This window comes from Dromiciops gliroides, chromosome 2 (assembly GCF_019393635.1).
Source record: "Dromiciops gliroides isolate mDroGli1 chromosome 2, mDroGli1.pri, whole genome shotgun sequence".
Lineage (NCBI taxonomy): Eukaryota > Metazoa > Chordata > Mammalia > Microbiotheria > Microbiotheriidae > Dromiciops > Dromiciops gliroides.
This window is the reverse complement of record NC_057862.1, coordinates 238,865,151-238,892,279: the sequence shown is the minus strand read 5'-3', so window position 1 is coordinate 238,892,279 and position 27,129 is coordinate 238,865,151. Positions and strand designations below refer to the sequence as shown.

Sequence of the window (27,129 nt, the reverse complement as noted above, 5' to 3'; positions counted from 1 at the left end):
AGCAGTTTCATTATTTATTAGCTGCTTTAAAAATACCCACTTTTGTTTTTTCAGGGGTGATTGAAGTTCTAAGTAACAAAGTCAGCGTTTCAACTTGGTTCTTTTGGCACCAAAGATATTACACTTCTCCACCATGCTTCAGTGCTGTCCCTATGCTGCACCATCACTTTATTTGGCTCATGGAGATCGCTGTCCCTTCCCTCCAAATGAATAAATAGCTTTTAAAACCCCACAACAAAATCCACTTTTATGAACTTTTAGTTTGTTTCGCAGTAACCTGCTTTATTAATCAATGAATACGCTTTTTAAAAAGTGCCTTCTGTGTCACAGGCACCTGTGTGAGATGGTGGGGATCAAAGACAAATGAAATAGTCCTTGCCCTCAAGGGGTTTATATTCCATAGGAGAGAAACACGTCCGCATACATAATGAACTGCACAATATACAAAGTTAGTAAAATGTAATTGGAGGCAGAAGAGGAGACATTAGCATAAGGGGGTGATTAGGAAAGGACTCATACAGGAGCAAACTAGGGATTGTAAGAGTTGAACATGACGAAAGAGGGAGAGCTTATGCAAAGGCAATGGTGTCAAATGAAGTGTTGCATGAAGAGCAAAAAGGGAAGAGGAGAGGAAGGGGACAAGCATCTGCCAAGTGCCAGGCACTGGACTAATGTATCTCATTTGATCCTCACGACAACCCTGGGAGAGCTAAGGGGCTGTGATTATCCCCATTTTTTGGTTGAGGGACCCGAGACAGAGGTTGTAACTTATCCATGATCACACATTTACCAAGTGTCTGAGTTTGGATTTGAACTCTTCCTGACTCTAGGCCCAGTGTTGTATCAGCTGTGCCACCCAGCTACCCGAGCTGGTCAGTCTCGCTGATCTGTAGAGACTGGAAAGATTGGCTGCAGGCACATTGTGAAAGGTCTTTAAGTGCCAGAGGAGTTTGTATCTTTTCCTATAGGTAGCAGCCAATGGAGTTTGAATAGGAGAAGTATCATACTAGAAAAAAAGAGTCGAAAAGGGTGTTTCTCAGATATGTGTAATAGAAGTGTATTCCCACACATAGTAATGTAGTTGAAAATATTGGATGACTAACCAAAAAGATATCTATATGTCATCTTTTCATGATAAAAAGTCTTAGAAATCTAATGCCTTTATCAAGTCTAGAGAAATTTATATACTTCTGAGCATAGTAATTTTTGTTTTCCCTCCTATTCTCCCTCTTTTGAGCCAGTTCTTGTCTGCCCTATTATTGTTATTCTTTTTTTATTATCTTGTTATTCTGCCCTTTGGTCAGTAACTTTCTGGGTTATTTTATGATGCCACCAGGGTGTTTAGCTGGCTCGTATCCAGCTGTTAAACACACTGTAATTGCCTCCAGTCTGCAAATAATTGTACTACTCGTTGGGGGAGGAGAGATTAGCTAAGGCATGATACCTACCTTGATAAAGTTTGTTGTCAAGTGGGGAGTAGAGTATGGCATACAAAATAACTAATGCTATGTAAGTTGTTATTAATTTAATAAGGGGTAGGTACATCAGAGAATGTTAAGCAAAGTGTTGTCTCTTCAATTGTGAGCTTTCTTTGATAAATTTCTTTCAAGAAACATATTGGTTTTTATTCGTTTGGTTTTTTGCAAGGCAATGAGGGTTAAGTGACTTGCCCAGGGTCACACAGCTAGTAAGTGTCAAGTGTCTGAGGCTGGATTTGAACTCAGGTCTTCCTGACTCCAAGGCCAGTGCTTTATCCACTGCACCACCTAGCTGCCCCTAACATATTGGTTTTTTAAATTATTATTACAGGTAGTATAGAGAGGTCATGTTGCATAGTAGATAAGAAAGCTGGCCTTGGAGTCAGGAAGACCTGGATTCACATCTCACCTCTGACACTGGCTGTGGCAAATGACTTCACCTCTCAGTGCTCCAAGAACAGTCTGAGACAATAACTAGAGAGCAGGAGCTAATCTACATTGGTGGAGGCAGACTCTTCGTTAAGAAATACCTGCACCAGTGCCATCCTGGGTCTGATCCCTGACAAAAGGACTTGTGGAATCTGAATCATACGGTGTCCTTCCATCTAGACTACCACGCACAGCTATTGGGTAGCTTTGTTTAAAGCCCCTGTGTCTGGAAAAGGCAGGTGGCTGCTGGTGCACACTTCTTGCTCTAGTAGAGTAGTACCTGCCATGGAGGGGGGAAAAGGAATTCGTTATATTTATGGTCATCGTACCTATAGCAAATTATTTTCCTCATTACTTTTTCATATGTGTTTATATTATATATAGTCATAGTAGCTCATATTTTTAAATACTTTAAGGTGGGTGAAGATAGGTGTTTTTCTTAAATGATTGGTCAGCTACAAATGCTTTCTGGTTTTTTCCTTTCGTACTAATTTACACCAATTCATATGAGGTAAAATGATCTTAATCAAATCTTTTGATTTTCTTGGTCTCAAAATAAGAAGAGTAAACTAGGTCAAATCTTCAGCTGTGGATCACAACACCCTATGGGGTCATGTAACTAATGTGGGGGTCATGAAAAATTTGGCAACAGTAAAAAATTACACCTCTTTTTCATGCCTATATTTGGGGGTTGTGTAAAAATTTTTCTGGTGAAAAGGGGTCATGAAGCCCTGAACTAGGTGACCTTTAGTCCCTTCTAGCTCTGATGTTTTATATTCTGGCTTGGCGTCTGTGTTACCAGCAGCACATATTTGTGATATAACTTGTTGGGCATGGTTAAAGATTTGGAACAGCCATGCAGCAGACTAAAGCCAAACTGACTCTAATAGGAATCAGACCCATGATCTTAGTTTTAGCACTCTTCCTTGTAGTTGCAGATATAACAGCCACTGACCTTTATGCAGCTGTAAAGTCATGTACATAAAGTAAAGAAAGAAGGCCCCAAATTAGAAGGTAACTAAGTTCTAGTGGCTCAGTGTTTGAGATTTTCAGAAATATCAAACTGAGAATTAGGTTATCACTCAGTGGTACTGGCTGTAAAAACCTAGAACCATCTGATAAAATCATTCAGAGAATTTTAGAGTTGAAAGGGACTTTGGAATTCATTGTCATCACGTTCACGTTATAGATAAAGAAACCCAGACCCTTAGAGAAAAAAGTGACTAACCCAAGTTTGTACTTGATTTCCATGAACAAAAATGTGGGGTTTTACATGGGACCAAGAAGATGACAATTCGGTCTTCTCCAAATGGTATTTTAACTCTTTTAACCTGGTGTTTACATTTATATACACAGATTTTAACCCTCTCCCTTTAAAAAAGCAAAAGCCAAACAACAGCTTTGTCCACAACACAATTCGATATTGTTGAAGAATCTTGACCTTATATAGGATATGAAAGAAACTTACAGGGTAAATTCCTTCTATAATGCTCATTACCAGTTTAGGTTTTTATGAAGTTAGTTTTCCCTTGAAGTATAGTTTCCAAGAGTCAACATGCCAGTAAGTTAAAACTATCTTAGGGCCAGTCAACAAGCCCAATTGGTTATAATTCTGTAGTTTTCCTGGTAATGTTCAGGGAGTTCATATCATATCAGTATTTTGTTTTTGTTTGTTTTTTTGCAGGGCAAGAGGGTTAAGTGACTTGCCCAGGGTCACACAGCTAGTAAGTGTCAAGTGCCTAAGGCTGGATTTGAACTCAGGTCCTCCTGAATTCAGGTCTGGTGCTTCATCCACTGAACCACCTAGCTGCCTTCCATATCAGCATTCTAAATGCCATTTGAATGTCACAACAAAATGTTCAATGTCACAGACTTATTTCTGGGACTGACTGAAGAGAACCCTTTTCTGCTTTTAAAAGTCTCTAGCCATAGTTTCTTAAGTATTTCCTAAAGAGATTTTGGAGGTGATTTGATGAAAGAAAATTGATGATTTCAGTAGCAAAATGGTGCCTTGATGTTTACTTTGTTTAAAATGCTTACCTAGACTTTCATCTTTTTCCAACAGCAACAATGGTGTGGTTGGTGAACATGGCAGAAGGAGACCCAGAAGCCCAAAGGAGAGTTTCTAAAAACTCTAACTACAATGCACAAAGTAGGAGAAACTTTTGTTTTCATGTTCGTTTTTTCTAGCTTTTCTAGTTTTCTATTTACATAGTCATCTTATGGCAGAACAATAAGACAGTATTGGGAAAAATTGAAGTGAAATATGTGGCCAAAATTTTTGCCACATTTTAAAAAATATCAAAAAAGAAGAGAAATGTATCAGGAAAGAGAGATAATGGCTCAGGGAAATTTCTTTGGGGATAATCTTAGGAAATTCTAAGTCATAGTTCAAGTGACTGGAGGAGAGAGCATTTCTTATTTGGAGCTCACATCTATTTGGGTCTTAAGTCTTTGTTTCGTAATAAACAAGATGGCTAAGGGAGAGAGTCCTAACACTGGGATAGTTAAAAGGGTGGAAGTGATGGCCTCACTAACTTGTTAGTTTGGGCTAAGTTAAAGTGAATAATGGGATCATATTTATAATAGTTTTCCTTTATATACCCTGAGATCCCTTCATTAATTCAATCATTTTTGTTTGTCTGGGTTTTTGTGGGGCAGTGGGGGTTAAGTGACTTGCCCAGGGTTACACAGCTAGTAAGTGTCAAGTGTCTGAGGCTAGATTTGAACTCAGGTCCTCCTGAATCCAGGGCCGATGCTTTATCCACTGTGCCACCTAGCTGCCCCCTAGTTCAATCATTTTTTCAGTCACGTACAACTTTTTGTGACTCCTTTTGGGCTTTTCTTGGCAAAGATACTGGAGGAGTTCGCCATTTCCTTTTTTTTTTTTTTTTTTTTTTTTGGTGAGGCAATTTGGGTTAAGTGACTTGCCCAAGGTCACACAGCCAGTAAGTGTTTAAGTGTCTGAGGTCGGATTTGAACTCAGGTCCTCCTGATTCCAGGGCCAGTGCTCTATCCACTACGCCATCTAGCTGCCCCTCACCATTTCCTTCTACAGGTGAGGAAACTGAGGCCAACAGGGTTAAATGACTTGCCCAGAGTCATATATCTATATTGAACTCAGAAAGGCGAGTCTTCCTAACTTCAGGCTAGACACTATCCCCTCTGCCATATACTTAGCTATAGTAAAATAGTCTTTGCCCTTTAAATTCACTTACTAGGCTGAAGAGGTTACTGTGATTATGAAAAGAAAGAGGCAGTAGAATTGGGTGTGGTTTTTGAATGTAAACTATTCTTCCCCGTGCTCCACCCCTAATCCAGAGGCAAAAATAGTGGGGGAACCATCTTTTTAGAGAAATCTTGGCTTCTGCCTTATTATGAAATTGATTATCATTCCTTTAAACTTTACTTGTATCTCTACCGTTAAGTATGAAATATACCTTATTTATACTGAATATTAAATAATGCATATTGGTGATTTGCATGATTACATTTAAGCAACATTTTTCCCAGTGTAGACATTTTTTGGATCAGCCAAAGGGAAGCAATGGAATGCTCAGATATAAGAGTAAGAATTATCTAATAAATAAAAGTAGAGAGGGGAGAAAATTATTTTCTTTATCAGGTAAAATCTCACACAAACTGTAAATATAGGTATCTTCTAGAATATCTACCATGTAGTTATTTTTTAGTCACTTTGACCCATATAGAAGGTTTCAAGCACTATAATGTGATGGATATATTTTAGAAATATGTTATCAGATAACTATTAAACTAGCTTTGATCATAAGTAGATTAGTGTCCATAAATAACTGCCTCATCTTCCCATCTAGAGATGTTCATAATTCTAAAAATTATTTAAAATCAGCTTTTATAGTTATTTGACCCCCATAAAATATTTTCCACTGTGAACTGATAACTCTTTTCAAGCCTGCCCTAATCATTCCATGGGCTCAGATTTACAAAGAGCAGAGGAGCTCAAGAGAGAGGAAGTAGACAAAAAAGAAAGGTAAGAGGCCACCCGTGTCAGTTGCCTTGGACCACTTGTGTACAGTCCTGGAAACACATACACACTGCCCTAGGTTTTGTTTTTTTTCTCCTCTTTTCCTGTCTTTGTGCCCATGGCTTCAATTAAGTTTACCAGTATCACTGATAAAGTGGCAAAGAAGTTCTCTTTTTAAAATTATCCCATCTTCTATTAATCCGATCACAGTCTCACTTTTAGTATATATAGTGTAATAAAAGCCACAGGGATATGATGTCCCCCATTATTCAGTCATTCGTGTATGTACAATTTTCTACCCTCAGGAAATTCATAATGTAGTCTAATCCATCCTTTATTTGCATTTTCTTCTTAAGATAACAATGCCTTTTAGTTTCATGGATTTACTTAACTCAAATTTAGGTTCCCTCAGTATGAGAAGACTACTAATTATGAAGAGCAACATTTTCCTATCAGCATTTGTTAACACATTCCTGGTTCAGGTTTCTTTCTGTACAGATGAAGTAGTGAACTGTATAGAAAGAAACTTGAACCAGGAGTGTGTTAACAAATGCTGATAGGAAAATGTTGCACTTCATAAGAAGTAGTCTTCTCATACTTAGGCTAAGCTTAGGTGGCAGTTGAGGACAAAAGTTGGTGACTCTTCGCCAACCCGAGGAGAAATCATAAACACTAGAGCTGTAATTCTTTACTGCCATTTTTCCCAAAGCCCCGGTAAACCAGAGCTCCAGCAATGTTACTGACAGTGATGATGGCGGCTTCAGTGAAGAGTGGGAAGCTCAGAGGGATCGTAACCTGGGGCACCACCATTCCACACCGGCGTCCAGAGCTGCTGTGCAGGAGCTTCCTGCAGGAGCTTCCCATGTGCATGACGATCCTGAGGAGAGTATGTATCTGCTCCCTTCATTGGAGAAGCCATGAGCCTCAAATGGGACACTGTCAGTACCACCAAAGGAAGCATTGAATTAGGAATGATGCAGTAGCTGCCCAGATATTGGGCATATTTTGTAGAAAGTAAAGCTAAAGAGACCTGGCCAATGATACAAGCTGTTTCTGAATAATAGTAGTTTATTGTTAAGTAAGTGACTATCATCAGCATCATGCTCATCATGATTATTATTGTAAATCTATAATAATAGCTTGGTGCTTTTCACATTGCCATTTGGATAAATGAGCCAAACTCTGTTCTTCATTATTTACGAGTCTGGTATTACTTAGCATTTGTTTTAGAGGAGAGGGGTTTTGTTCTTCGTCTTTTGTGTTGGATATCGTGGTTGCAATTTGTTCATCGATATATTTCTGTCCTGTCAGTGAAGGCCTTCAGTGTTCAGAAGTCTTTGGATTTGTATCAGCGTTTAGTATTTTTGTGTCTTTTTGAGGTGGTTTTAAGGAAAAGGAAAAGAATTTATAATGTCAGAAATGCAAATAGCCATATATAGCATTATCATCACTTTGTAAGTTTGTGTGCACACTTAGCATTCAAAACATCTCCTTTGATACTTTTACTGGTATTTAAGCCTAGGTAGTCACCAGCATCAGTTCAGTAGTTATTTATTAAGTGCTTGCTACGTGCAACTAGGCACTAGGGCTACAAAAAGGAAACAGCCTTTGCCCTCCAGAAAGAAGGAGAAACATGTACACAGAGAAGTAAATATAAAATATATACAAAGCATTTAAGATGTACTGTATAGTATAAAAATAGTAAAACAAAATATATAAAAAGTACCCTTGCTGGGAATGAGGTGAGAAGTATTACCCACTCTGTTCATTTCTTTGGTCATTCCAGATTTCTTTAAAAAAAACAAATCCATTTTGTTACTGTTTTTTGTCTTTACGTTACAGTCATTTCTGGGGGAAAATAAAACCTTCCCCCAGACCACCAAGCCTGAACCTTCCCATGTAATAAAGAAAAAAATTAAACAAAAACATCCAGTGCCAGAATGACCAGATCTAATACATATGTAGCATTCTACCCTAGTAGTTCTCTCTGCTGTTGAAGAGAGAGGTATATTTCATTTTAGGTTCTCCAGGACCTCATTAGTTTTTCAGTCACCCAGAGTTCATCTTCTAGTGACATTTTCATTGACTTTGTTGTAGTCATTTAGTTCATATAGATCTTGTTTCTCTAAATTCCTCATTGTCCTCATTTTTTTATGGCATGGTAGTACTCTCTTAAACTAATATATCACAGTTCTTTCAGCCATTCCCCAATCTGTGGGGCAACCTACATTGATTCCAGTTCTTTGCTACCACAAAGAATGCTTTGACACATCTATTGGGCCAGTGGTTCTTGATTTATTTATGTCATATCCCTTGGAAATCAAACTTTTATTGGTGATATTTGATGCAAATATTTTTTCTGCTCCATAATTTTTCTTATTTTATCTTCATTGATTTTCTGTTTGTGTACAAAAGCTTTTTGTTTTTACAAAACTGAAATTGTCTCTTTAATTTTTTCTTATCTTCTTTGTCCCTTCTTTGTTTAAGAGTTCTTCCTCTAGCAATTGTTTGTTTGTTTTTTAGTGAGGCATTTGGGGTTAAGTGACTTGCCCAGGGTCACACAGCTAGTAAGTGTTAAGTGTCTGAGGCCGGATTCAAACTCAGGTACTGCTGACTCCAGGGCCGGTGCTCTATCCACTGCAACACCTAGCTGCCCCTCTAGAGATTGTTTTGAGAGGTACTTCCTCTTGTTCTTTTCTAATTTTTTATGATTTCATATATTCAATTCACCTGCCCATTTTGAAGTTATTGAAATATATGCTATAAAATGTTGAACTAAATCTAATTTCTGCTCATTTTCTTCCAGTTTTCCTTGAAGTTCTTGTCAAAAGAGATTCCTTCCACCAGTAATTTACGTTCTTGAGTTTATTAAACACTCGGGTACATTTTTTTTATTGCATCTGATTCTAGCTTATCTAGTTTGTTCCATGGACCAACTTTTTTGCCTTTAAACCAGTATCCAGTAGATTTGTTGACTGCTGCCTTATAATACAGTTTGAGGTCTGATAACACTATGCTCCTTTCATTCTTTTCTATGTTCTTCTCCTTTTCTTATATGCCTTGAGATTCTAGACCTTTTATTTTTCCAAAGGAATTTTGTTAGTGCATTGTCTAGTTCTATAATGTATCCCCTAGGCGATTTTATTGTCACAGCACTAAATCTGTAATGTAATTTTAACACCTTTTTATTATATTGGCATGACCCAGGAATGAGTAGTGAGTATACCTCTATTTGTCTATATTTCTGGGGGGGTTTTGTTTGTTTTTTTCCAGGGCAATGAGAGTTAAGTGACTTGCCCATGGTCACACAGCTAAGGGTCAAGTGTCTGAAGTAAGATTTGAACTCAGGTTCTCCTGAATCCAAGGCTGGTGCTTTATCCACCATGCTACCTAGTTGCCCCCTTGTCTATATTTCTGTAAAGAGCATTTTGTATCTATGTTTTGTTTTGTTTTGTTTTTTCTTAAAAAGCTCACAGTTTAATGGGAGAGAGAACAAAGATGTACAGACAAACCATATAAAGGATAAATTGGAGAGAATCAACACATGAAAGGCACTAGAATTAAGGAGGATTGGGAAACACTTACAGTAGATGTGTTTTAGCTGAGACTTGGAAGAAGTCAGGAAAGCCAGGAAGTTGAGGGAGAGAATTATAGGCAAGAAGATCAGACAGTGAAAATATGTAGAGTCTGGTGATGGAGTATCTTGTTTAAATAATAATCTATGTTTATATAAATCTTGTATTTGTCTTGATAGGTTAATTCTCAAATATTTTATGCATTTTCTGGCTGTTTGAGTGAAATTTCTCAAATTGTTTCTTAGTACCATATAGAGATGTTGATGATTTTCGAATTATTTTGTTTACTACTCCATTACTTTAATGAAGCGATTACTTTTCCCAGTTAGCTTATTCGTGGATTCTCTGGAGTTTTCTAAGTATGGTATCATGTCTTCTGCAAATGAAATCTTTTTTCTCCTTGCCAACGTTTATGCCTTTAATTTTGTTGTTGTTGTTGCTATAGTTAGCATTTTTAAAACTATGTGAAAAAATAGTAAGGAGAAGGAAGTGTCTTTGCTTTATCCCTCTATGCACTTAGAAGGGTTCCAGTATTTCTCCATTGTAAGCAATGCTAGTTTTCAGTTTTAAATATATACTTTTTTGTTTTGTTTTGGTTCTTTTGTGAGGCAATTGGGGTTAAGTGACTTGCCTAGGGTCACACAGCTAGTAAGTGTTAAGTGTCTGAGGCCGGATTTGAACTCAGGTCCTCCTGACTCCAGGGCCGGTGCTCTATCCACTGCGCCATCTAGCTGCCCCTAAATATATACTTTTGATGATATTAAGGAAGAGCCATTCCATGCTGGTGCTTTTAAAGTGATTAATGTAAATGGGTGTTGCATTTTGTCAAAGGTCTTTTCTGCATCTATTGAAATAATCACTTTTGTTCTTTTTTCTTGTTTATATGATTAGTTATGCTAATTATTTTTCTAATGATGAATGATCTTTGCATGCATTGTATAAATCCTACTTGCTAATAATGATTACTTTCTAGATATATTACTGTACTCTTATGAAGATTTTATTTTAAACATTTGCACCAGTATTCATTAGTGAGTTATTGTACTCTTTTATACCTTTGACTTCCTGGTTTTAGTATTGAAATCATATTTATTTCAGAAAAGGAATTTGGTAGCTCCTTCTGTCTCAGTGTTTAAGAAAACTGTAGAATAGAATATGTCAATGGCTTTTTCATTGTTTGATAGAATTCATTCATAAATCTATCAGGCCCAGAGTTTCTTTGTTTGTTTTAATTCATGACTTTGTTAATTTATTTTTTCTTTGGATTGATTATGATCTCTATTTCTTATTTTGTTAGTTTGGATATTTTGTGTCTTAGTAAATACTCTCCTGATTTCTTTGACTTCTCAATTTTGCAGTCATATGATTATTTACAGTACTTTATGAGAATTTTCTTCATTTCCTCTGTAAATTGACCTTTTTCATTTTTAATTTTCATGATATGATTTTCTTTCTGTTAACTAGTGGTTTTTAATTTTAGTAATCTTTTAAAAGTAGCTCTTTTATTAGTTCTGTAATTTCTTTTCGACTTTCCTATTTCTCTATTTTTCAGAATTCTTTTATTATTTTTATTTTCTCATCTTTTTAATTGAATGCTAAGTTTTTTCATCCTTTCTTTTTTCTGTAAGGTTTCAGAGAAATGAATTTACTTTGAGGACTGCTTTGGGTCCCATAAGCTTTGGTATATTATGTCATCATTATCTTTAGCATCAATATTTACTGTTCCTATGATTTGTTCTTTCAGGTCTGTGTGTTTTGTTCATGTTTCCTTTATTCATTATTATTTTATTTTGTTATTTACAAAGGATATATTTCTGCTTCTTTTACATTTGCTTATACTGGAATATGATCAATTCTTATAAAGGTTCTAGGGGATATCGAGAAACATATATTCTTTAATATTCTTATTTGCCTATCACCAGAGGTCAATCAAATCTACTTTTTTCTAACAATTTATTAAGTTTTATATTTTCTTTCTTGTTTGTCTTTTTGTTGGATTTATCCATATCTTCAGGGAAAAATTAAACTTTTCCTGTTTTTATGTTACCACTAGTGTATTTTTCTAGTTCACCTAGCCTTTGGTTTAATAATACAGTTACTGTGCCATTGGCCACAGAGATATTTAATATCTTTGTTATTTTATTATCTGGGGTGTCTTTCAAAAAACAGTTTCCTTAGTTATCTATATTGTTATTACCACTTTTTATTATTACCTAATTTGAGATTATAGGATCATAGATTTAGAACTGTAAGGGACCTTAATGGTTAGTTCAGCTTCCTCATTTTATAAATAAGGAAACTGAGATCCAGAGAGGTTAATTGTCCACAATCACTTAGGTTGTAAATAGAGGTGGAATTTGAACCGAAGACCTTTGGCCTCAGATCTAGTTTTCTTTCCACCATATTTGGACAAGCTGGAGGATGTCTGTAAGAAAGTGACCAGGATGATAAAAAGACTAGAAAACAGAAGGATCATTTGAAGCATGTGTTTAGCTAGCCTGGAGGTGTGAGGGATTCATCATGAACTGTGGTCAACTATTTGGTCACTTTTATATAGAAGAAGGATGAGATTAAACAAGGAGTGGAAATTACAGATTTTTGTTCTACATAAGAAAAAACCTCCTAACAATTAGAGCTATTCAAAGGTAGAATGGGTTCCTGTGAGGTACAGATGATTTCCCTTTTGGAAAGCTTCAAGTAAGGATTTGATGACTACTTTTTTGGGATATTATAGAAGAAATTCTTGGTCAAAGAGTGATATTAAATGGAGGTCTTGTAAGTCTTAGATTCTATAATTTTGTGAAGTGACATGCACCTCGTGTGGTTAGGTCTACAGCTGGAAAACAGGCAAAGTCAAAGGAAATCTATTCTGCACTATACTTTCCTGGCTTTCTGAATTGTAGTAACCACTTGAATTTCTTTACATGTTTGCTTTGGTTTCGACCGTTTTGAATGTTTTCTCAATAGCTTCATGGTTATAACGCCTCCTTTTTTAGTCACCTGAAGCCCAATAGATTTTGTTTCATCCCTTCATTTTCACTCTATTTTTTTCGCTCTGTTTTAAATGTGTTTCTTATGTGCAGCAAATTGTTTGGTATAGTGATGGGGAATCCATTTTTCCATTCTTTTTTTATTAGGGAATTTCATTTAATATGTGTGTATGCATATATACATATACAAAAACACACATTTATATATACATGTATATATGGGGATTCTTGCTTTTGAATATTCCTCATCCAGATTCTACATACTTAAAAGGGTTGAGTTTTGTTTTTATGTGGTCTTGGGATTTCACCTTTGCAGGGACCTTCCAGTGAGGAAGTTCCGTCTCCCAGCTTAGATTGGCATTGGTGCCACAGCTTCTATTCTTAGTTAGTTGCCTGGGACATAGGGCTTAGGGTACGTGGCCAGGGTTGTACAGTCAGTGTGGGTCAGAGGTGAGACTGGGACCCCGCTTTTCTGTTACACAACTCTATCCCAGATTGTTGGAGCTTATGTTTATTATTCTATCCTCTCTCTTTTTTACCCTTTCTGATATTCCCCTTTCTCAGCTCACATCAGAAGATGGTATCTAATCTTCTCTGGCCCAGCCTCTTGTTTCACTAATTATTACTATGTAATGCCCTATTCCAAGAAGTGTTGTTTTCATTTCACTCCCTTTCTTGCTCCTATTCCTCCTGTGATACTCTTAAAATTCATTCCCAGGAATGTTAATTCTTGATGTAGCCATTTGGATGCAGTAAGAAATATTCTGTAACCCTAACCCAGAGGTCCTAATCCTGTTCTTAGCCTTTTCTCTCATTGCTTAGCTATGGCCACCCCATATTCTAAACCTCTTAGTCATTAACCCACCCTTGTCCTAACGATTTCTTTACCCATGATGTAAGTTAGTACCAACATGCACAACCTCATCTTTTGATCCCCTTAAATACCCACATCCCATTAGCATAGTTCATTGCAAGACCCTTGTCTTAGCCCATTGCCTGCTTCCATAGGGTCACTTCACAATGCTGCTGGATCATTCGCTTCCTGCCATTAGTATCCAGTTTCCATTCCTCTCTCTGGGATTCCTCTTCTTCCCTGCCCCAACCCCCCATCACACTCCAGAGAGGAGGAGAGGAAAGTATATTTCCTGGGGCTCCCCTGCCCCATCCTCTCCTCTATCCAGGAGAAACTCTTCTGTATTATTGTCTACCACCTATATTATTGATTTACTTATTAAGGGAATAAGACTTTCCCCCTTGATATGTTAAGGTACTTCATACACATATTTTCTTCTTGATTTTTCCTGTTTCGTATCTTTGGTTTCTTTGGCCACGTGTATGCTCTTTTTTGTCTTTCTACTGCATTGTAGATTGTGTGTGTGTGTGTGTGTGTGTGTGTATCTATATCTATATCGTTTTATTTTCTTTTTTAAAATGTATTTAACTTTTTTTTCTGTTTGGTCAGTTTGTATGTTGAATATCAGACTTCCCTCTGATTTATTTTCAAGAAATTATTCTCATTCTTCCCTTTTGTTCAACATCTAGTTATTTTCTTTGATGGTTAGCCTCAGCTTACCAAAACTTATATGACTTTTGATTGGCAGCTGATCTTTTTTTTTCAAGGATGCCGTACTTCAATTTTTCCTTTGATTGCTTGTAAATAAATACAGAGTAATCTTGTGCTATTTTGATTGATTCTTCTAGGAATCTGAAAGGTTTTTCCCTTAAGTCTGTTGTAAAATTTGTTATTTGAAGTAGCAATGAATTTTGATTACAATTTTCTTTGGTGAATTAAAAACTGGTTTTTTTATTGGCATTCTATGGATTCTTTCAAATTGAACTTTGACATTGACATCCAGTGTTTTGGGCGTTTTTTTGTTTTTTTCTGTATAGTTTCTTGAAATGTGGCTTTAGGTTTTCTTTTAGCTATTTTCTGGAAACCCTATCATTCAAAATCTCTCTGCATCCTATCCTCAGATTTGATATTCTTGTTTTGAAGATTGCTCGTCTATACTTTTTTTTTGTTTTTGTTTTTGTTTTTGAGGGGCAATGGGGGTTAAGTGACTTGCCCAGGGTCACACAGCTAGTACGTGGTCTATACTTTTAATATTGTTTTAAAGGGTTTTTTTTGTTCTATATATTGCCATTTTGCCTTGATATGTTTGAGATCCAGTTATATAATTTTCTTTTTCAAACCCTCTGCAATTATGGAAAACATCTGTTTTCTCTCAAGTTTCTAATCTGTTAGACATGCTGATTCCTTTCCTGAAATCACTGTAGGTGAAATACAAAGTAGGTGCCCACCAGCTAGAGAGAATTTTCTCATTGGGAATTTCTTATAATATAACACTGGTGATTTATATTTCAAACTGCTAAATTTGATGAGGCCTAAAGTCAAGGAATCCAGTTGTCACTGTAAATAAAATCGTGTTTTCTGGTGATGAAACTGATATAAAAATATTCAATGTAAGGATGCTAATATTCCTAGATGATTACTCTCAGAAGATAACAGTAATAATATGTGACCTTTATATAGCACTTTAAGGCTCCTAAAGCAGTTTACATATATTGATTGAGCCATATAACATTCTTGTGAGGCCAGTACTATAGATATTATCCCGTTTTATAAATGAGGAAATTAGTTCATAAAAGTTACAGAATTAATAAGTGTGGGAGATAGGATAGTATAATTAGGCAGAAATAGTGTTGATGGTTTAGTTTATAATTGTAATATTATAGAAATATTCCATGAATCAGAGCTTGTTCTATAAAGATTTTTTTTAATTTGACTTGTGATGTTTTATGTACATATTGATCATTTAAAATTAGTTTCTTTGTTAATTTTTTTTTGATCAGAACTGTGATTTCTATTTTCCATTGGTATTGGAAACTCCCATTGGGCAAATATTCTCTACCAGTGCAGATCGAAATCTACTCTGAAACTTAGCATCTTAGAGAATGCCCTAATGCACCAAGAGGTTGCCTGAATCACAGACCATATAGCTATTTGTCCAGAGGTAGGAAATTGAAGAAAAAACTGAGATGCTTAGCCTAAGGCTTAGATCAGTACCAAACATACTGGACCTCTAGAATCCATGTCCCTATTCCCTTGGAAATCTAAACTACTCAGCTTCTCTGAACTTCTGCCCTGAGGCTGAGCCCTCTTGAATGAGAACAAATTTATCTAGATAGCTCCAAACCAGACTATGCTTCATAACTAATCTAGCTGTCTGCCCTCCCATAGTGTGCATTCGGAACCTCTTGTTTGGGCACATTAATCAAATCAATGATATTATTGCTTTCTGAAAGACTGTATCAGGTGACTGCCCCATAGATCAACTCCCCATCCCAGTGGTACCTTTGACTCACCCTCCCTTCTCTGGCCACCACTCTTCTAAATGTGTTGTCTCCCCTTATTAGAATGTAAACTTACTGAGGGCAAGAACTGTCACTTTTTGCGGGGCAGGTATTTGTATCCCCATTGCAGAGCATCTATAAAATGAAGGGAATCAAATTAAATGGCTTCTAAGGACCCTTGGATCTTTGATCATGATGCTCATCACCTAGCATAGTGCCTGACATGTTGTAAGCTCTAAATAAATGGTTTTTCATTCATTCATGAAGGATAAGCAGAAAAAAAAATTTTGATTCTAGCGGTTTTTTAGTCATTGGTAACTGGTAAGAAAAGCAGTTTCTGTAAAATGTTACAGTAAAAAAAAATGTAATGGTCAAATGCCAGATACCAAAGCACTGAAAGAATGATTATAGCAGAGATTATAAGTGTTGTCTGTTCATTGTAGGAATTTAATCATGTAGGGAAGAAGGGATGAGAATAATTGCATTTCAGAGTTGATATAAATGTTTTAGTTGCACCTTTGGGGGGGTGAAAGAGGGGGTTTGCAATGAAAAACTAATAGCTGTATTTCAGGCAAATTGTCTTCTGATTTCTTCAGTATTTCAAAAGATTTAGTGTACATCTTAATATATACTTTCTTCACTGATGTGAACACCACCATGTCTTCATATGTTCTTCATGAGTTGTTTTGACCAAAAAATTCAACATACACTGACCGATCTTCTAGAAGTGAATTTTTCCAAATTTATCGAGGCTCGTCCACTGAGCCCATGCTTGAAGTTTTTCCATCTTGTTTAGAACTTCCCAGAGCTCATGCACAGCTGACAGCCTTTGAGAACCCAGGTCACCTCTGTACCATGAGCATACATCGAAGCAAGATTTTAGTAGAGCGTTTTCCCAGTACTGGCAGAAATAATTAATTCACTGTCACAGGGCATATTGCTGAGATTCAGGTTGCTTTGCTGTACCATCAGTTGGTTGTCCTTATCAAACTTAAACATTGATTAAGAGGAAAACTAAGTACCTTAGCCTTTTCTCTTAGAAATAACCTGTCCCATGGATTGTTTGGCTGAGGAAAGAGACTTGATGAATTGCTACATTTTTTTTGGTTATTTATTTTTCATCTTCATTCCTAAATCTCTAATAAAATATGTCAGTATTACTCCATGAAAAGATGGATTACCAGCTTTTTCCTGAAGAATCAAGCATAGAAAAAGTGCTTACGTAGCAGTTCAGTGATATATAGAATGGGAATTGTATGACTGTCTAGATAATTTATCACCTTACCTTGAACTTAGAAAGACATTTTCATTAGTTCAACTCCTTGGTTTAAGTTGTAAGCACACACAAATTTCAGTTGCATTGTAGCATATTAGTATCTGTAACATTCAGGAAAAGTTGTATTTTTATCTTCTAAGCATTGATGTTCATTTTATTGTAATGCTGGTCATAGGTCTCTGCCTTGATTAAAGTAAGTAGTGGTAAAAATAGAAGTAAAATTTGGAAGGCAGTTCCTTTAATAAAATAAGGAATAATGTAGACCAGTGGTGTCAAACTTATGCCCTGCAAAACCACTGAACCAAAATAAAATGTAATTGGGAAATGTTTAATAAAATAAAAATACAATACAATATAAATTATGTTAATTTGTGGTTTTCTAAGTCATTATGTGGCATGCAGGGATCTGTTTAAGTATGAGTTTGACACCACTGATGTTGACTATAACTTTAGCATTTTCCTTGGGATAATTGATGTCCAGTTAAACATGAGTCTTAACACAAATTTTGACTAAAAATTTCTAAGGCCATAATTTCTTTCTTTCTTTCTTTTTTTTTTTTTTGGTGAGGCAATTGGGGTTAAGTGACTTGCTTGGGGTCACACAGATAGTAAGTGTCAAGTGTCTGAGTCTGGATTTGAACTCAGGTCCTCCTGAATCCAGGGCCAGTGCTCTATCCACTGCACCACCTAGCTGCCCCAAGGCCATAATTTCTAAGGTGTAATTGGGGGGGGGGCAATGAGGGTTAAATGACTTGCCCAGGGTCACACAGCTAGTAAAGAGTCATGTGTCTGAGGCCAGATTTGAACTCAGGTCCTCCTGAATCCAGGGCAGGTGCTTTATCTACTATGCCATCTAGCTGCCCCACTTGAGGCCATAATTTCTAAGCTTAGTTAAGTGTTTTACTACATTAAATGTTTACCAAGCATTTAGTTTGGTGAGCTAATTACAGACACACACCTGTGCACATAGACACACATAGCCTTCCATCCAGGGTGAAGTAGCAGAGAGAGAGAGAGAGAGAGAGTGTGTGTGTGTGTGTGTGTAATTCTGCTGTTCTGCTTGTAATTATATATACATATATATGGAATTCTGCTCATACTCTATTTGTTACAAGTTTTTTTTGTTTTGTGGATGGGGCAAGGTGGTGGTGAGCTGGGACAGCAGTAGTGACGGGAAAAAGAGCTACTGAAACATTTCTTTTTAAATGCACTGAAGAGAAAAAAATACGAAAGAAGGTGGTCTAGCAGTACCACATCTCAGACTATATTATAAAGTGGCAATTATCAGAACAATCTGGTACTGGCTAAGAAATAGAGAGGTAGATCAGTGGAATAGAATAGGTAGAAATTACACCATAGTAAATGACTATAGAAATTTAGTATATGATAAACTCAAAGATCCAAGCTTTTGAAACAAAAACTCATTATTTGACAAAAACTTCTGGGAAAACTGGAAAACAGTATGGCAGAAACTAGGTATAGACCAACATTTCACAGTCAAAACAGGTACATGATTTACACATAAAGGATGATACCATAAGCAAATTAAGAGAGTATGGAATTGTTTATCTGTCAGATTTATGGGCAGAGGAAGAATTTAGGACTAAAGAAGATATAGAGAATAAAATATGATGTAAAATAGATAATTTTGATTATATAAAATTTAAAAGCTTTTGTACAAACAAAACTAATGTAACCAAGATTACAAAGAAAGTAAAAAACTGGGAAAGAATTTTTGAAATAAATATCTTTGATAAAGGCCTCATTTCTCAAATATGTAGAGAACTGAGTCAAATTTATAAAAATACAAGTCATTCCCCCAATTGATAAATGCTTAAAGGATATGAACAGGCAGTTTTCAGACCAAGAAGTCAAAGCTATCTATAATCATATGAAAAAATGCTCTAGATGACTATTGACCAGAGAAATGCAAATTAAAACAACTCTGAGGTATCACCTCACACCTATCAATAGCAAATATAACAAAAATGGAAAATATTGGATGTTGGAGGGGATGTGGGAAAGCTGGGACACTAAGCCACTGTTAATGGAGTTGTGAATGACCATTCTGGAGAACATTTTGGAACTTTGCCCAAAGGGCTGTAGAACTTTGCATACCCTTTGATCCAGCAATACCACTGCTAGGTTTATATCCCAAAGACCTATTTGTTCAAAAAGAGAAAAGAGAAAAAAGACGTATTTGTACAAAAGAGAAGACCCATTTGTACAAAAATATTTATAGCAGTTCTTTTTATAGTGGCTAAGAATTGGAAGTCAAAGGAATACTCATCAATTGGGGAATGACTAAAACTGTGTATATGATGGTTATGGAATAGTATTGTGCTATAAGAAATGACAAGCAAGATGACTTCAGAGAGGCCTGGAAAGACATGTATGAAATGATATATTATGAAGTGAGTAGAACTGAGAAAACACTGTGCACAGAGACAGCAATATTGTTTGAGGAAGAACTGTGAATGACTTGAATATTCTCAGTGATACAATGATCCAAGATGATCCCAAAGGTCTATTGATGAAACATACTATCCACCTCCAAAGAAAGAGCTGATATTGATGGAACAGACTGAAGCATGCTATTTTTCACTTTCTTTCAATTTTTTTCTTTTAACCAAGTTTTCTTGTAAAAAATGACAAATATGGTAATGTTTTACATAATCATACATGTATAAGCCATATCTGATTGTTTGCCGCCTCAGGAAGGGAGGGAGGGAAAGAGGGATAAAAATTGGAACCCCAAAGTATAAATAAAAATATTTATTACAAAAAAAAATAAGAGAATAGAAGGAAGTTCAGAAGGAAAAACATATAAACAAGACAGTTTTGAAAGTAATATGTAAAATTTGTTATGTATTTTTTAAAAAGCAAGAAATAGAAAATGAAAAATTAGAGTTTCATAGGGAATCTTTTCATGTTCTGATGTATGTATGGAAATGCTCTCTGCTTTGACGTTTCTGTTCAAAATTCTCAAGAGAGAAGAAAAACTATTGTCCTCAAACTTCTTAGTAAATTCCTCTGAATTAATTACCAGACACTTCTTTCCCTGTTCTTCTCATGTCATACCTGATCTTACAATTTCTCTCCATTATTTATTGGTCAAAATGCCACTGGATACACATGCTGCCTCTGATTCTTTTAAGATATATTCTCTCAAACCAGAAGCCAATGGTATAGTGGAAAGAATTTGGAGCCAGATAATCTGGGTTCAAGTCCCAGCTCTCTTTTCTGCCACTTGGGTAGCTTTAACGTCACTGGACTTCATTGATCCCATCTGAAAAATTAAGGGATTTAACTAGATCGTTTCTTTTTTTCTTTCTTTCTTTTTTTTTTTTTTAAAGTGAGGCAATTGGGGTTAAGCGACTTGCCCAGGGTCACACAGCTAATAAGTGTTAAGTGTCTGAGGCCGGATTTGAACTCAGGTACTCCTGACTCCAGGGCCGGTGCTCTATCTACTGCGCCACCTAGCTGCCCCCAAACTAGATCATTTCTTAAGCCCCTTCTAGCCTCTGGCTCTATGATTCTGTCTTTAGTTATGATTCAGAGGTCTTCAGCTTTTCATTTCCTTGTTTTCTCTTTGAGAGTCCAGATTTTCATCAGGGAGCCCAAACATGTCCGCATCTTCTATCATGGATCTTCTTTTCTACTTTCAGTAATCTCCTCAACTGCCATGGGTTCAATAATTAGTTCTCTCTGTGCAGATGTCTCCCAAGCATACACATCTGCTCTTGGGTTCCAGTCCTGCCTTACCAGCTGCTTGCTAGACATCTTCATTTGGATGTCCCATAGGCATCTCAAACTCAATGTGTCCAAAATAGAACTCTTTCTGTCTAAAGCAACCCTATTTTTGTTGAGAATACTGGCAACCTTCCAGTCACCCAGGTTATTAAGGTTGGTGCTCTTCATTTTTGCTTCCTTTCTTCCCCTCCCCTCACCCCAATTAAATCAGTTGCCAAAACTGCTCAACTCTAGGTCCACAACATTTATCCTATCTGTCACCTCCTCTCTACTCACATGGCCACCACCCTCAACTGTAACTCTCAACAATGTCCTTCAGTTTCCTATACAAAACATAATAATGCAAATATGTTACAGGTTTCTTCTTTCAGTCTTGTTAAGTTACATTGCAGGTCAAATTATGTCTTTTGAATCAAAAGTTAATTATATCGTGTATTTTTCATAGTGTTTCACCCAAAACTTTAAAAAATAGCATCCTTTTTTTGTCTTCTAGTGCCATCATTTTAAGATGATTCAGTTTTACTTGTGTCCTACACCTACTCCTTACCCTTTCTGAGATCAGTAAGCTTGGTGCATTGTTGATTTGATTAAATGGCAACGGAGCATGATTATCTAACTGAATTAATAGTTTAAAGTGTTAAATTTTTTTAAAAGCGTATATGGTTTTGGTATTTTGAATAATTGGGACCTTTGGGCAGATATATTTCTTCATGTTCCTAATCTTTTCTTTTCAGGAGGAGTCAAGCTTGGACTAGGAGATTTCATTTTCTACAGTGTTCTGGTTGGCAAAGCCTCAGCAACAGCTAGTGGAGACTGGAACACAACAATTGCTTGTTTTGTAGCCATATTAATTGTAAGTATAACCTAACAAATGATTAAATACCCCTAAGGGTACAGCTGTGATTACCCTATCCCTTTAAAGGCAAGCATGGCAGTCATCCGGGAAGTAGCCATGCGAGAGAGCAACCTTAAAGGGGATAGTCAGGAAGCAGTTATGTTCTCAGAAGCCTCTCACGAGGTGGGTACTGTGTGAAAAGGTGGCAGAGCCTTTTATTGTTCTTTTTATGTGGTGTCATTTTAGCAGCTTTGGGCCACAAGTGTCTGGCCAACTCTTAGAACATGATGATGGTTATAGTCTAACATGGCTGTCCTTTTTTGATAGTGCAAAAAGATGAGCATTGAGTTTTCTACAAGTGTCCTTTTAGCAAATCTAATTTCATGTGATATTTCTGTTTGCTCATCTTTCAGTAAAATATACTATCTTTGTTGTGCAGTATACAGACCAAGTGTAAATGTGTTGGCATGATGAGAATTTATACTATTTTGTTGTTGTTATTCAGTCATTTCATTCATGTCCGACTCAGACTTATTTGGGGTTTTCAAGGCAAAGATACTAGAATGGTTTGCCATTTCCTTCTCCAGCTCAGTTTACAGAAAAGGAAACTGAGGCAAACAGGCCCAGGGTCACACGGTTAATAAATATCTGAGGCCAGATTTGAACTCAGGTCCTCCTGACTGTAGGCCAGCACTCTATCCGTTGCATCACCTAGCTGTGCCTACTATTAAATATACTTAAAAATAGCTACTGTAATCATGGGAATTTGCTTTTGTTTTTGTTTTGTTTTTCCTTAGAGGAAATTGCATGTTGAATACCCTTCCTCCTCAAACTTTGTAGTTAACTTTTAAATAGCCAAGGAAGAGAATGAATTGTACCACAGTTACTTCAGGTTTCAAAGAAACCTAGCTTTTTCTTCTAGACATGACCCTTATCCCAGTAGCATCACTTCTCCTTGCAACATAGAGCAAAAAGAAGTTTCTGTGTTGATGAGTTGTCCAAAGCAGTTGTCATCAGCTCAACTAAAATTCCAGGGACTGAAGTCTTTTCAGAAAGGAAGATTCCATCTCTTACTGTTAGAAGTTATAGAATGTGGTGGTTTGTGTCCTCAAGCACTGAAGTTTAATACTTCACTTCTACCATTTCTTTATAAGGCCAGTCCGAAGATTGTAAAAATTTCAACTATTTTATGTCTAGCAGTTAAAATTTTTTCCTTTCAAAAAATTTGTTTCAATTTTTTCTTGCTTAAAATTGTGCATGTTGTGATTTAGACATAAGAGGTGATACCATAGGTAAATTAGGAGAGAAAGGAATAGTCTACCTATCAGATCTTTGGAAAGGAAAACAGTTTATGACCAAACAAGAGATAGAGTATATTATAAAATGTAAAATGGATGATTTTGATTACATTAAATTAAAAAATTTTTGTACAAACAGAAACAATGCATCCAAAATTAGAAGGGAGGCAGAAAGCTGGGAAACAATTCTTATGGCCAGTACTTCTGATAAAGGCCTCATTTCTAAAATATATAGGGAACTAAATCAAATTTATAAGAATCCAAGTCATTCCCCAATTGAGAAATGGTCAAAGGATATGAAGTCAGTTTTCTGACGAAGAAACCAAAGCTATCTATTCCCATATGAAAAAATGCTCTAAATCTCTAATGATTAGAGAGATGCAAATTAAAACAACTCTAAGGTACCACCTGACACCTATCAGATTGGTTAAAATTACAAAAAAGGACAATAATAAATATTGGAGAAGCTGTGGAAAAATTGGAACACTAATGCATTGTTGGTGGAGCTGTGAACTGATCCAACCATTCTGGAGAGCAATTTGGAATTATGCCCAAAGGGCGATAAAGCTGTCTATACCCTTTGACCCAGCAATACCACTTTTGGGTCTTTTGCCCAAAGAAATCATGGAAAGGGGAAAGGGACCCATATGTACAAAAATATTTATAGTTGCTCTTTGATGTGGTGGCAAGGAATTGGAAGTTGAGGGGATGCCCATCAATTGGGGAATGGCTGGACAAGTTGTGGTATATGAATACAATGGAATACTATTGTGCTGTAAGAAACGATGAGCAGGAGGAGTTCAGAGAAACCTGGAGGGTCTTGCATGGGCTGATGATGAGTGAGATGAACAGAACCAGAAGAACATTGTACACAGTATCATCAACATTGAGTGTTGATCTACTGTGATGGACTATATTCTTCTCACCAATGCAATGGTACAGAAGAGTTCCAGGGAACTCATGATAGAAGAGGATCTCCAAATCCAGGGGAAAAAAAAAAAAGGAATGTGAAGTAGATGCTGAATGAACGATACTATTTCTTTTGTTTTTGGTGCTGATGTTTTTCTATTTTGAGAGTTTTTGTCATTGCTCTGATTTTTCTCTTATAACATGACTAATGCAGAAATATGTTTAATGTTATTATGTGTGTGTGTGTGTGTGTGTGTGTGTATATATATATATATATATAAAACCTATATCAGATTACCTGCTGTTTAGGGGAGGGGGGAGGAAGGGGAGGGAGGGAGAAAAATCTTAAATTGGAAAGCTTGTATAAACAAAAGTTGAGAACTATCTTTACATGTAACGGAAAAAAAAAAATACTTTATTAATTTATTAAAAAAAAAATTGTGCATGTTGGAGGCAGCTAGGTGGTACAGTGGATAAAGCACTGGCCCTGGATTCAGGAGGACCTGAGTTCAAATCCAGCCTCAGACACTTGACAGTTAGTAGCTGTGTGACCCTGGGCAAGTCACTTAACCCCCATTGCCCCCCCCCCGCCCCCCAAATTGTGCATGTGTATGAAATATGCTGAATCATTGTAACTGGGTTGCTATAAGCTAATGAGTTTTGCTTTATTTTATACTAGGAACCTCAAAAAGTTTTTTAGTGACCTTCTTTCACAGTGTTAAAAATATTAGGATTTCTAAAATTTAACCTAAAAGAAGAGTATTCATTTGGCCAGTGATTGCACGAAGCAAACATTGAAATATAAAGTGGTTGACTAAGTGCATTTCAGTTTATGGCTTCTTTCTACCTTCTTTACAGGGTTTGTGCCTTACCTTACTGCTTCTCGCTATCTTCAAGAAAGCATTGCCAGCTCTTCCAATCTCCATCACCTTTGGGCTTGTTTTCTACTTTGCCACAGATTACCTTGTGCAGCCTTTTATGGACCAGCTAGCATTCCATCAATTTTATATCTAGCACATTGAAAATTGGAATCCCATGGATTTTTTTCCTCTGACTGTAGTAAAATCTGGAGAGGACAAAAGAAGTTTTCCTCTGTCCTCATGGAACAGTTTCAAGATTCCCAGCTGGACTCATTGCAACTTTCTCCCAGTTTTTTGTGAGAACTTGCCTCCCTGATTATTGAAGGACCATAGATGGTTTTAAATATGTTGATTTTTGCTACAAGAAGCCACCTGGATTTATGGAATAAAAACAGAAGGAAGACAATAGGCCAAAAAGTTGCTAACGCTTCCACCAGCAATTTATCCCTTGGTCACAGGTAGATATTACCAACACTACAGACTCTCAGGACTGCTATTTAACCAAGAGGTTAAATGAGGGAAGTTGTTAAACCAAACAGTAATCTTTATCTGAACCCACATGTTGAAAAAGTAACCCAATAAATCTGTATTATTTAAGTATTGAGCCATTTGGGGGTCTCACCAGGTGGATAGACATTTGCAGCCAAATGGAATGTAGAAAAGGGAGGCAGCTTGCCACTTCCAGACTCTCATGCTAGAAGTTCAAGCCATTTTCAAGTAAGAGAATCTCTTCCACCTTGGGTCAAGCCAGGTGCTTAGGCAGATTTTAATGGTTTATGTTCTCAAGCACTGAAATTTTGTCACTTTTCATTTTTGCCATTTCTTCTCAACCTCAGTCTGAAGTAACTTGGCCTAGTTCATCTCAAAGGACTTTGGTTCAAGATTCAGTAGATATTGGTAGTAAGGGAACTGTTGTTTAAAGTGTGCTCCTCACCAATATTCTCAGAATGCTTCTGGACAGTCAGCTAAATTTCTGTCCTTTTTTGCTATGATAGCAATATGCAATTAATCTTTTTTTCAAACAGGCACAGCATTCCAAGTTCACTTTTCCCCACATACCTTCCATATTTCCCCCTTCACTCTAAACTGCCTGCAGTTCTCCTGCCTAAGCAAGGAAGGCAGCTAAGTCTGTCATGGCATGGATGGATGACCCAGTTACTTTAAGATTTTTATCCCAAGCATGCTTGTAATTTGCTTCAGTTAGGCTTTTTGTTGTAATTTCTTCACTAATACACAGACTTCATCAAAAGTTTGTGTCCAAAAGCCGGGGAATTAAAACAAAATATAATGCTTTGTGATATTCTTCTTTTCCTGGTTTCTTTCTCTTAGTCTGACTGTTTCTGGCAGCTATTGAGAATTAATTAGAATGAACTGCTGGAGGCACATTATTTTTTAGGTAGTTTATGAATCAGTTTTGTTTAGCAAGGTTAGAGACTAGTATGTAGAAAGAGAAATTATTTTCAATCTGTGAGCTTGGCCTATGGAGGAGCATGGGGTGAGGAGGAAAAGTCACTGATGAGGGAAGAAGAAAGAGGCCTCAGACAGCTAATAGGGCAAAACAAACCAAATGCTAAAGAGCAGATACCAAATCATTTATCAAAAACCTTAGAATTGGTTTCTTGTGATTACACCTCTCCTATTGCAGGTTGTTTCAAAGTATCTTTGTTTGAATTGGGGACAGTGAAGACACTAGCTTAAGCAACAGTGGAATTTAGATTCTACACAAACAACCCAAAATCTGATGACCTGCCCTTTTTAGAGGCAATATCTCTAAATAAAGTCTGTGTGTAGATAGGGCACAAACTCTGTTGGCCCTCTTTACCTCAGAGAACCCTCAGCTTTAGTGATCAGACTGTGTGATCAAGAAGAATGAGACAGTGCTGTGACTCAGGCATGGCCAGTACCATCTCTACTGCTTAACATGTCTCTAGCTGTAATATGTTTTCTAGATCGGGGCCTGGAATATCTGTACTCTGCCATCAGATGGCTTCTCTGGTTTATTATGGTAATAAGTACAATATGTGTATTCACCTGGTTTGGGATTTTATGTTCAGACAATGCCTTTGTATCTAAATCCTTGCTCATATTAGATTGTTTTGGGAACTTCAATGGAAATGAAAGATGCAAAAAGAAAGGATGAGATTAAGATTGTTTGATTGTTTTGCTTTTTTTTTTTTTACTCTTACTATTTTCTTCACTTAATACTTTTCTCCCAGGCTTCTCTCTATTCTTCTCTCCCAGTTAAATACGTTACAGCAGGAATAATATCTCCTGGAGTTTTACCTGTGATTCAGAAGCCACTTAGATATTTATGAGTTCATGATCTCAGGCAATACTTAAATGAAGCATAAAGTGGATTCTTTTAAGAA

The 27,129-nt window shown here is 36.6% G+C and overlaps 1 protein-coding gene across 2 annotated transcripts in view; it reads left to right on the top strand.

Annotated features, from left to right (window-relative positions):
• The window catches only part of PSEN1 (presenilin 1), a 67,840-nt gene extending 40,932 nt beyond the window's left edge, over nt 1-26,908 (top strand). For both annotated transcript variants that reach the window (XM_043984017.1, XM_043984018.1), the window contains exons 8-11: nt 3,973-4,059; nt 6,620-6,796; nt 21,593-21,711; nt 24,759-26,908. In XM_043984017.1, coding sequence (XP_043839952.1) covers nt 3,973-4,059; nt 6,620-6,796; nt 21,593-21,711; nt 24,759-24,914 — 539 coding nt within the window. In that variant the 3' untranslated portion in view covers nt 24,915-26,908. The remainder of the gene's footprint in view (nt 1-3,972; nt 4,060-6,619; nt 6,797-21,592; nt 21,712-24,758) is intronic.
• The last annotated feature ends 221 nt before the right edge of the window (nt 26,909-27,129 follow it).